The sequence below is a fragment of the Numida meleagris genome, chromosome 26 (genome assembly GCF_002078875.1).
Source record: "Numida meleagris isolate 19003 breed g44 Domestic line chromosome 26, NumMel1.0, whole genome shotgun sequence".
Taxonomy (NCBI): domain Eukaryota; kingdom Metazoa; phylum Chordata; class Aves; order Galliformes; family Numididae; genus Numida; species Numida meleagris.
In genome coordinates this window covers 4,192,844-4,203,732 of record NC_034434.1, presented here as the reverse complement: position 1 = coordinate 4,203,732, position 10,889 = coordinate 4,192,844, and the positions used below count along the sequence as shown (strand labels likewise).

The following is a 10,889-nucleotide window of genomic DNA, read 5'->3' as shown; positions in this document are numbered from 1 at the left end:
GCCGGGGGCTCCTCCTGCTGCCCCTCTCTCCGGGGCAGTGCCGGCCCTGCGGGACCCCCCCGAGCCCTGGGCTGCAGCGGGGACCCGTGGCTGCCCCGGTGCTGTGTGCGCAGGTGGTGGTGACGCCTCTGCTTGCCCGCGCTGCTCCTCGAGTCTGAAACTCTGACTCATCCCCTCCGTGTGGCCCCGTGCATGGCGACGGGCCGGGGGCTGCGTGGGGTCGGTGACTCAGCCTCCTGCCCCCTGTGCTTGTGAGGCTGTGACCCCCCCCTCACCCCTGCTCCCCCAAATCCCATCTTGCAGACAGCAGAAACCCAGTCCTGCTCTAAAGCAAGCCCGGACTGCATTGGTGGGGGTTTGGGGCTGCCCTGTCCCCGCAGTGCGTTGGGGCCGGAGCCCCCCGACCCCCAGTGCGGGCTGTACGGCTGGGAGCTGGGCTCGTCCCTCGGCACCTCCCTGCAGGCCGACAGCTGCTGCAGGCTGCCGGGGAGCAGCGTCAGCCCCGCGGTGACTCATGGCATCGCCATGCGGGCGGCTGCGGGCGGGCGCTGCTCCGCCTGCGTGGGACCTCCCGTGGGGCCCGGTTCGCTCTCCGCTCCCGGAGCCTCCCGTGCCGGGGTTGGGTGCGGGGATCCCGTGCCCAGAGTGTTCCCGGCGCTGCCCCCCAGCACTGGGAGCCTCTGTGCTGGGGCTGTGCCAGCACTGCCGCCCACTGAGACAACTGCTCCCGGTGCTGCTGAGGCTGCCCTGCCCCCTCAGGACCCTGTGCCGGGTTCCTGCTGCTCCCTGAGCTGGTCATGGCTGTGGCACCCAATGTGCATGGGAGGGGGGATCGGTGGGGGGCCACACTGGTGTCCCCCAGCCTGGTGCTGCCAGGAGCCAGCTCTGAGTATGCTGTGCTGGGTCTGCCTGGTTATTTTGAGGGGCTTTAGGAGCGTCCCTTCGAAGGGTTTCTTTATTCTTGAAGGCTCAGCCTCGTGCTCAGCTCCCGTCGGCAGACAGCAGCCTGTAAGCATTGTGGCCCATTTGCTGCTGGGACGCGGTTTTGCGTGGCAGGCGCTGGCTGAGCTCCGCGCCGGCTGCAGCCACGGTTCGTGTCTGAACAGGAGCAGCAAAATGCTGAGCTGTGGGTTCGTCATGGCTGTGGGTTCGTCACGGCGGGGCTGCCTTTCATCTCGCTTGGGGGAGGAGGGCAGATAGCGATCTGCAGGGCCAGGCTCTGACGCTCCCCTCTGCCCCGCAGAGCAGCCATGGAGGTGATGAACATGATGGAGCAGCCCATCAAGGTGACGGAGTGGCAGCAGACCTACACCTACGACTCGGGCATCCACTCGGGCGTCAACACCCAGGTGCCCTCCGTCAGCAGCAAGTGCATGGGGGACGACGACGAGGTGTACGGGAAGCAGTACACCATCAAGAAGACCACCACCACCAGCTACTGCCAGGGCGGGGGCCAGGGCCAGAGCCAAGCGCAAGGTAGGGGCCGGGGAGCTCTGCTGCTGCCTTCCCCAGGGCTGTTGCTGTGCTCCCGCTGGGCACTGCTCCATGCAGCCTTCCTGTGAGCTGCCGCTGCCTGAAATACCCTCCTGCTGCCCTCCTTCCCTGCACCAAGGGCACGCAGCCAGCCCCGCGCTGTGCTGAGCCGAGCACATGTTGCAGCCGCTTGGCTGGCTCCGGGGAGAGCAGCAGGTCCCAGCCCACGGGTCGGCGTCTGCTCCGGTGTTCCTGCTTGGGAAGCTGCCTCGGCACGGCTGCGAGCTGCCGGTGTGTGCCACAAACCTGACAGCCGGGCTGCAGCCGCGTGGGCACAGCCCGCGGTGCCGGAGGAGATGCTTCCCCTCACCCTGTCCCCAAAAGGAGGGCAGAGCTGTGCTGGTTCCCTCCCCGAGATGGGTCCTGGAGGGCAGTGCTGCAGCTTTGGTGGGAGCAGAGCTCTGTTCAGTGCCTGCCCTGTGCTGGTGGGGGTGTGGGTCTGTGCTGGGTATGCTCCTGCTGTGCCCATCCCCGCAGCCTCAACCCGGGAGGGCTCTGTGTCCTTTTCCTAATCCCCAGTGCCAGCTGATCCCGAGTTGAAAATACCCTTAATTTTTTAATTAACAGGCCTTGTGTGACAATTGCTTAATCATACTGCCTAATTGAGTGTTGCCTTATCTCTGCACTGCCATATCTGTTTACACTGGAAGCGCTGGCTCCTCGCGGGACGTGCCGGGACTGCTGACGGGGCGGGTGGCATCGTGCTGGGCTCACTGCAATCAGGAAGCAGCGCTGGGAGCACTCCTGCAGGAGAGCCCAGCCTCACGCTGCCTCCCCATCTCCCCGCAGCCGACATGGAGGCTCAGCTGGCCATGACCCGGGCTCAGCGCGTCCGTGCTGCCATGTACCCTGAGACGGTGGAGGACCGCTCGCTGCTCATCACCACGCAGGTGGAAGGGCAGCAGACCAACGTGCAGCGCCTGGCAGAGCCCTCACAGATGCTGAAGTCGGCCATCGTGCACCTGATCAACTACCAGGACGATGCCGAGCTGGCCACCCGCGCCATCCCAGAGCTCACCAAGCTGCTCAACGACGAGGACCCGGTAAGCAAGCATGCCTCGCTTGGGCTTTGAGCTGCAGGGCTCCTGGGGCATCCTTCCCATCTCCTTCCCACCATCTCCTTCCCACCATCTCCTTCCCACCTCTGTGCCGTGGGTCTGACCACACGCTGCAGTGTAGCTCCTGGAGCAAGGTGAACAAGTTGTTAAAAGCAGCAGCCTCGGTGCAGGGTGACCCATTGGAGCAGGAATCCCGGTGTGTCCCAGGACCCCCACCCACCCCCGGTTCCTCTCCCCACCGCAGGTGGTTGTCAGCAAAGCAGCCATGATTGTGAACCAGCTCTCCAAGAAGGAAGCGTCCCGCCGTGCCCTGATGCAGTCATCGCAGATTGTGGCGGCTGTGGTGCGCACCATGCAGAACACCAGCGACCTGGACACGGCGCGCTGCACCACCAGCATCCTGCACAACCTCTCCCACCACCGCGAGGGTTTGCTCTCCATCTTCAAGTCTGGCGGCATCCCGGCCCTCGTCAGGATGCTCAGGTACAAGAGGGGCTGGACAGGAGAGGGTGGGCTTAAACTGAAAAATGAGTTTAGATTAGATAAAAGGAATAAATTATTTGCTGTTAGAGCAAATAGAGAGCAGATAGGCCCTGGGATGCTGCCGGAGCAGCTGGGGGTGCTTCATCCCTGGGGGTGCCCAAGGCCAGGCAGGGCAGGGCTTTAGGCAAATGTAGAGTCCTACACCTGGGGAGGAATAACCACGTGCATCAGTGCAGGCTGGGGGCTGAGCCGCCAGAGAGGAGCTCTACGGAAAGGACCTGGGCGCCAACAGGGTGACTGAGCCAGGAGTGTGTCCCGATGGACTCCAAGGAGATGCTCCTGCCCAGCAGTGCCCATGGGGCAGAGCAGCGATGAGCACCCCCAGGAGCTTGGGGCCGCGCTGGGGGGTGGAGCTGGGGATGCCTGCACCGTGCTGACGTGGCTCCATGCTGCCCACAGCTCACCGGTCGAGTCGGTCCTCTTCTACGCCATCACCACGCTGCACAACCTGCTGCTCTACCAGGAGGGCGCCAAGATGGCCGTGCGCCTGGCCGACGGGCTGCAGAAGATGGTGCCGCTGCTGAACAAGAACAACCCCAAGTTCTTGGCCATCACCACTGACTGCCTGCAGCTGCTCGCCTACGGGAACCAGGAGAGCAAGGTGAGCCCATGGCTCGGGGGTCTTGGCGGGGCGGGGACAGCTGCCACCAGCTCAGCATCGCGCCCAACCCCTCGCAGCGCTGCGTCCCCGCCAGCACAGCCGGTCCTGGCCTGGCCGGTCGGTCAGCGTGGCTGGTTCTGCCTCTGCTGCTCAGGGCCACGGTTCTGTCTTTGTGCTTGGGCTGCTGCTCTCCTCCCACACACGAGCCCCTGCAGCCCCACGGGGCCATGAGCTCTGCTCCCCAAGTGGGTGATGCTGCACGTCCCAAGGGTCTGCAACGCGTGGTGCTGCCCGCACCCTGGCCCTGACCCTGCCCGCTTGCCTTGCAGCTGATTATTTTGGCCAACGGAGGCCCCCAAGCTCTGGTGCAGATCATGCGCAGCTACAACTACGAGAAGCTGCTGTGGACCACCAGCCGGGTGCTCAAGGTGCTGTCAGTGTGCCCCAGCAACAAGCCCGCCATCGTCGAAGCCGGTAAGAGCTCTGGGGCCGCCTCCTGAGGACGGTGGGGTTTTGGGGCGATGCCCGAGGAGGGGTCGTGCTGCTGCCATCCCTCCCGCGGACAGCTGCCGTGTGGGGCACGCCGGTCCTCACACAGCCGGGTCCCACCACCCATGTCTGGGTTTGTGGCTGCTGAGGCGCTTTCTGGGGCTGCACATGGGCAGGAGCCAGCCCGGCTGGCGGGTGGGAGCCGCTCCGCTCCGCGTTTAGCAGCCAGCCTCTAAGCCGCGCGGCGACGTGATGCGTTGGAGGTGGCAGCCGGGTGGCACCCAGCCTGTGCTCGCCGTGCACAGCGCCGCGGCTCCGTTTCCTCTCTGCCGGGAGCTGTGTGTGTTGATATTTATAGACACAGTGTCTCGTGTCCCTGGCAGGCGGCATGCAGGCTCTGGGCAAGCACCTGACCAGCTCCAGCCCCCGGCTGGTGCAGAACTGTCTCTGGACCCTGCGAAACCTCTCCGACGTGGCCACCAAGCAGGTGGGTCTGGGGGCTGCCGTGCTGTGTTCAGCGCAGTTTTTGGGGAGCTCCTCCCAGCTGCAGCTGGGGTCAGTGCCACCTCCATGGAGCCCCGTGCCCATGCCAGGCCGATCCCGAAGCGCCGTCCTCATGCTGCTCTGCATCTGATCAGCTGCAGCAGCATCCCCGGGCACCCTGATCGTGCGGCTGCCCACCCAGCTCCCAGCCCCACAAGGATGCTGAGCTGGAGCTGCAGAGCCCAAGAGGTGCCCAGGGCTCAGCTCTGAGCTCTTCCAGCCCTTCGTCACCTCCTGATGCGTTCCCCATGTGCTCGGGTTGCAGATTAGCGCCTGATGCAGTGTGGAAACTATTTGTGCTGGCGGTGGAAGCGTGCAGCCGGGTCCCCTGGCTCTGGCCGCAGCACTTTAACCCCTTCCTGGCGCTGCCTGCACAGCTGGGGCCAGGGCTCTGGTCACTATGGGATCGTTCTGGTAATGTTGGCTCACTGCATCGCTCCCAGCAGCTGGGGCTGCATTGTTCCTGTGTTTCCAGCAGGAAAAACCTGGTGGGGATGTTAAACTGAGCAAAGCTGCGCACGTCTGGTGCTGCCGCTCGTGCTGCTCTGACCCCCATCTCTGCCCCCGCAGGAGGGCCTGGATGGAGTCCTCAAGATCCTGGTGAACCAGCTGAGCTCTGACGATGTCAATGTGCTGACCTGCGCCACCGGCACGCTCTCCAACCTGACCTGCAACAACAGCAAGAACAAGACCCTGGTGACACAGTCAAACGGGGTGGAGGCGCTGATCCACACCATCCTGCGGGCGGGCGACAAGGAGGACATCACCGAGCCGGCCGTCTGCGCGCTGCGGCACCTCACCAGCCGGCACCCCGAGGCCGAGATGGCGCAGAACTCCGTGCGGCTCAACTACGGCATCCCCGCCATCGTCAAGCTGCTCAACCAGCCCAACCAGTGGCCGCTGGTCAAGGTGCAGGGCGGGGGGGCTGTGAGGGTGGGGGAGCTGCAGCTGGAGCCCTGCGCACCGGCTGCTGTGTTTCCGTCGGGCTAATGGCTGCTAATGGGAGGAAATTGCTCGTGCTCTGCTGCTGCTGTGAAACCCAGCCTCGCCCCCCGACCCACCCCCGCCGTGGGGGTGTAGGATCCGGTGTGGGAGGATGCAGGAAGCCGGAGGCAGCCTGTGCTGCGGGGGGGGCCATGGGGTGCCCTGTGCCTCTGGTCCCCATCTGACAGATCTCCGTGCCCCTGCTGCAGGCCACCATCGGGCTGATCCGCAACCTGGCCCTGTGCCCGGCCAACCATGGCCCGCTGCAGGAGGCGGCCGTCATCCCGCGCCTGGTGCAGCTGCTGGTGAAGGCTCACCAGGACGCGCAGCGTCACGTGGCGGCTGGCACGCAGCAGCCCTACACGGTGAGTCCCGGCACAGCCAGGTGTCCCCAAGCTGGCAGGGTGCCTGTCCCCACGCTTAGTGCACAGTGGGGCCGTGGCACGGGGACCCATCTGAGTGCACGTCCCCTCGCAGGATGGTGTCAAGATGGAGGAGATCGTGGAGGGCTGCACGGGAGCGCTGCACATCCTGGCCCGGGACCCCATGAATCGCATGGAGATCTTCCGGCTCAACACCATTCCCCTTTTTGTGCAGGTAGGGGCTGGGACATGGGGCTGGGCTGTGCTGCCTCCCGGCTGCTGGGAGCGCACGTGTCCGTGTAGGGCTGCATCGGGGACGCAGCCCCACGCCGCCCCGCTCTCTCCTGGCAGCTCCTCTACTCACCGGTGGAGAACATCCAGCGTGTGGCAGCTGGCGTGCTGTGCGAGCTGGCCCAGGACAAGGAGGCGGCCGATGCCATTGATGCTGAAGGGGCCTCGGCTCCACTCATGGAGCTGCTGCACTCCAGGAATGAGGGAACAGGTGAGTGCAGCCCCGGCCCCATTCTGGGCTCTGCTCGCCGAGGTGGATCCCTGGTCCCTGCTGCAGCGGCTCAGCTCCTGTCCCCCCACAGCCACCTACGCGGCCGCTGTGCTCTTCCGCATCTCCGAGGACAAGAACCCTGACTACAGGAAGCGTGTGTCCGTGGAGCTCACCAACTCGCTCTTCAAGCACGACCCTGCGGCGTGGGAGGCGGTGAGCGCGTGGGGACGGGGAGGGGGCAGCCGCATTGTGCCCCCACGGCAGTGCCCGCATGGCAGCAGTGGGTGGCTCTGGGTCATGGGATGGGGACACTGAGTGCCGTGAGTGTGTTCCCCGTGTCTCAAAGCGTGCCGCCTTCTTCCCCAGGCTCAGAGCATGATCCCCATCAACGAGCCCTACTCGGACGGTGAGTGCAGCCCTGTGGGTCCACGTGCCCGCTCGGTCCCTCTCAGTGCCATGGGAGCCGGGAGGGCGGCTGTCACCCACGGGTGCTGAGTGTCCCCTGTCCCCCGGCAGAGGTGGACCCCGGCTACCGCCCCATGTACTCGGGTGACATCCCGCTGGACCCCATCGACATGCACATGGACATGGACGGAGATTACCCCATGGACGCCTACAGCGACGGCGTCCGCGCGCCCTTCGCCGACCACATGCTCGCCTGACCGCCTGCACAACACCAGGTAGGGGGGGTCGGGGGAGTGGGGGGGCACGTCCCACTCCCCAAAACCCGCAGTGACGCCCGCTCCTCCGTGTGCAGGCGTTTCCTCCATGCGGAGGGTGGCCCCAGAGCTGAGTGTTGGTGAGAAGGACTCGGGAGACAGAAGTGCCTGAAGACAAACGTCCCCATTCCCACGAGAGGTTTCATCTTTCCGTTTTCTTTTCTCTTCGCTGTGGGTCCGTGAGGGTCCTTCCTCCTGGGACTGCTTCGAGCACCTACTGCCGCATCCAGCATCCAAATACTGTTTCTGAAGCTTTAAAACACACAAATCCCGCATCTTTATCAACCTTTCATTGGCAGAATAGTCTTTTCTATGAATATATATATTTCCTTTTTATTTTTAATATGGTGCCAATGGCTTTTGCCGTCTTTAAGTTTGTGCTTCCTCACGTCCCCACGATTTGTTCTGCGCGTTAGCGTTCTGGGGAAGGGATGTAACGGGAGAAACCCTTTGTTTTCTGCAAACTCTGATGACAGAGGGCCCAGGGTTTGCTGAGAACAAACGGAGCCGTACCCGGAGCCCTGGGGACGCCCACGGTTCGGATCTCAGCAGCCGCCGGGAGCCAACTGTGTCCCAGCAGTGCCCATAGAGGAGTGACTCCAGCATTAGGAACCGTGTCCCTGTACCGATCTCTGTTGCACATTTTAACCCTTCTCCCTTCTTTTGGTGAGTGGTGTGTTTCTCTTTCCTAATCTGATGACTTTTCTGAAGAGGCTCTGGATCTGATGGTTTAACGCTCCGCCTGGAAGTGGACGGACTGTTACTGCAGCGTGGGTCCGGAAGGGAAGATTTTATTATTTCTATAAGTTGTTTTTGTATAGACCAAAGCAAAGAATAAAATAACCCCCCCAGCCCCGGGTCGTCATGAGCCTCTTCTTTGTCAGCCCGGGGGGGGCCGTGGTCCCATTGGGGTGGGGTGGGCATCGCCCTGACATCAGATATGGTGCTGGGCCGTTTGCATGCCCACCCCATGTCTGCTCTGCCAGGAGGAAGCAGCTCTCGGTAATTAAGATGTTTGTTCATTAAGCAGCATCACCGGCGTCTCAGCTCTGCTGCGGTGTGGAGCTCATCTTAATGAGCTCTGGGGATAAACGCGCACTGCGACCGAGCTCCTGTGATTGACAGAACGGAGCCGGGATGGAGCTGCGCTCCGCGGGGTTAAAAGCGGCGACTGATTCCGGTCCCAGCCTCGCAACCAGGGTGTACGAGCGGCAGCAGATGGGAGGAGATCACCGCAGCGCTCACCGACAGCTGCTCCCTGCGAGAGCGGAGTGGAAGCGGCTCCGGGCGCCGGGCTGGGAGCGCGCTGCGAGGTGGAAGCTTCCCAAAGTTACCCGCGAAGCTCACGGTGCCCATCTGCTCGGCCGTGTCCCCGCGTCCCCCCTGCTCGGCACGGGGACCTGTGCCGGGGCTGTCACGGGGATGGCACCGCCGGGAGCGGGTGGCCCCGGCTGCCGCAGCGGTGGGAGACGGGAGACGCGATGCCTCGCTCCGTCCGTGTGCTTCGGGCCAGCTCTGCCGTGCAGGGGGGTGAGGGACGGGACGGGAATGTCCACGCATCTGTCGCGCTGCGCTCCCCAGCGCGCGGGTCGGCTCGGGGCTGTGCCCCTGCGCTGAGCATTACGCCTGCAGAGCCCGGGCAGGGCGAGCTGGGGCGGAAAGCAGAAAGGAGCGGGGCGAGGAAGCGGGGCTGGCTCCAGGGCTGTCCCACCGAGCTCAGCCCCACGGCCGCGGCCAAGCCTCGTGCTGCAGGGATGCGGCCCCGCTTCCTGCTCTGTCCCGTGCCAGGATCGGGGCCGAGCAAAACAACAGCTGCCTTCCGGGAGCCGTGGGAGCCCGGCAGCAAGGAGCGCGCTTCCGGAGGGCTGCGGGGCCGGGGTCGGGCATCGCTCTGTCCCACAGATCTGCTGCAGTGATGGGCAATGGAGCGAAGCCCTCAGCCCGGGAGAGCCCCAGTGTGCCGCTCTCCGAGCGCTGCTCGCCGGCTGCTGGTGCTGGGGTCCGGCCGGGACCTGGGAGTGTGGAGGATGCTGGGTCAGAGGTACAGAACCCGGCCTCGGCCCCTCGCCGCGCCTGCCGTGCCTGCAGCCCGCAGTGCCCTCGGTTCCCGCAGTGCCCTCGGTCCCCGCAGTGCCCTCGGTCCCCGCAGTGCCCTCAGTCCCCGCAGTGCCCCGTCCCGCCCGCCCCGTCCCTCCGGTTGCCCTCTGGCGCCGGCTCCGCAGCTCTCTCCCCGTCGCCACTCGGGACCTGTGGGACTGGGCCACCGCCTCGGCCTTGTGCTCGTCCCCACCACTCTGCAGCCACACCAGGCGCTGGGTCACCCTCCGGTGCGGTGCCACCCAGCTGTGTGTCCGCACGGGGAGCTCCCCCGTCCTACTGCCCCTCCAGCCCAGATCCCGCACTCATCCCCTCTGGCCACCTCTCCCCAGCACAGCCTCCTTGCTCCCCCCACAGCCTGAAGTTCTACTGCAGCAGCCGGGGGCACAAAAACAGCCCGGATCGAGCCCGGCCGCCCGCATCCCACTCAGCTCCGAAAGGAGGCGAGGGGTGGGGAAGGGCTCTGGGTGAGCTCAGCACGGAGCAGGTGAGGAGGAGATGCGTGATAGCGGCGGGGTAGGACGAGAGCGAAGCTGCACGTGCACCCGGAACCAGACCGAGCCCGAGCCGCGCTGCCCCCGTCCCGCCGCTCCAACGCCCCGGCTCCGCTGCGCCCTCCGGCAGCGACCCGCTGGGACGGCACAGCCTGGGGGCAACGGGAGCGCTGCTGGTGCTGGTGCCGGTGCCGCAGCCGCAGCCCGCACCGGGGTCACCGCAGGCGGCGGCGCCGCGCTGGTTTTATGGCAGATCTCATGATGCGTTTATGGCCGCGCTGGCAACTGCCGCGGGTGCTCCCGGCCCCGCATCCCGCTGGCACTGGGGTGGAGGATGGCAGCCGAACTTTGCCCGGCGAGGTGCGGCTCCCGCGAGAGCTGCGGCACCGCGGCTGCGTCCGCCCGCTGCCGGGCACCTGGATGGGGAGCGGGGTCCCGCCCGGCCCCTGCGGAGCGTCCTCCACCCCCGCGTGTCACCAGGGCCGCGCTTTGGTGCCGAGACCCCGCGTCACGTAGCGGCCTGGCGGCGTGGAGCAGCGCGTAGCAGGTACGCTGCACCCCGACCCGCCCTGCACCGCCCGGGGCGGCGGGACCCGCGTCCTGGAGCACCGTCCCCGCGCTCCTCGAGCACCGGCGCTGCTGCCCGCGTCCTCCCAACTCCCAGAGCCCGGCAGCTCCGCTGCGATGCTGCCCCAGGGAAGGGTTTGGAGGCGGGTGGGGGGCAACGAGGACGCTCAGTGTCCCCGCAAGGCGGGGGGACGGGATGCGGCCCTGGTCCCCAGCATCGCCCTGACGACTCCTTCTCCCCAGGCTCGGCCAGAGGAGGGACCCTGCGGCTCCCAGCGCCGCTCTGGGGAGCCGGGGGGGGGGGGAGGCACAGCCCATGGCAGCCGGCCCCCCCATGTGACGCCAAGCTGGACCCCGCCGCCCCGCAGGAACCGACCCCGGGCCCGACTCCGCCCCC

General features: G+C 65.8%; 1 protein-coding gene across 1 annotated transcript; it reads left to right on the top strand.

Moving 5' to 3' along the window:
• On the top strand, window positions 1,160–8,188 carry JUP (junction plakoglobin). The gene is made up of 14 exons (XM_021378002.1): window positions 1,160–1,476; window positions 2,323–2,576; window positions 2,836–3,074; window positions 3,534–3,735; window positions 4,065–4,209; window positions 4,608–4,711; window positions 5,338–5,676; window positions 5,961–6,116; window positions 6,229–6,348; window positions 6,465–6,615; window positions 6,707–6,828; window positions 6,982–7,021; window positions 7,132–7,295; window positions 7,373–8,188. Exons 1-13 carry the CDS (start codon window positions 1,251–1,253, stop codon window positions 7,275–7,277), a joined length of 2,244 nt encoding a protein of 747 aa, XP_021233677.1. The 5' UTR covers window positions 1,160–1,250; the 3' UTR covers window positions 7,278–7,295; window positions 7,373–8,188.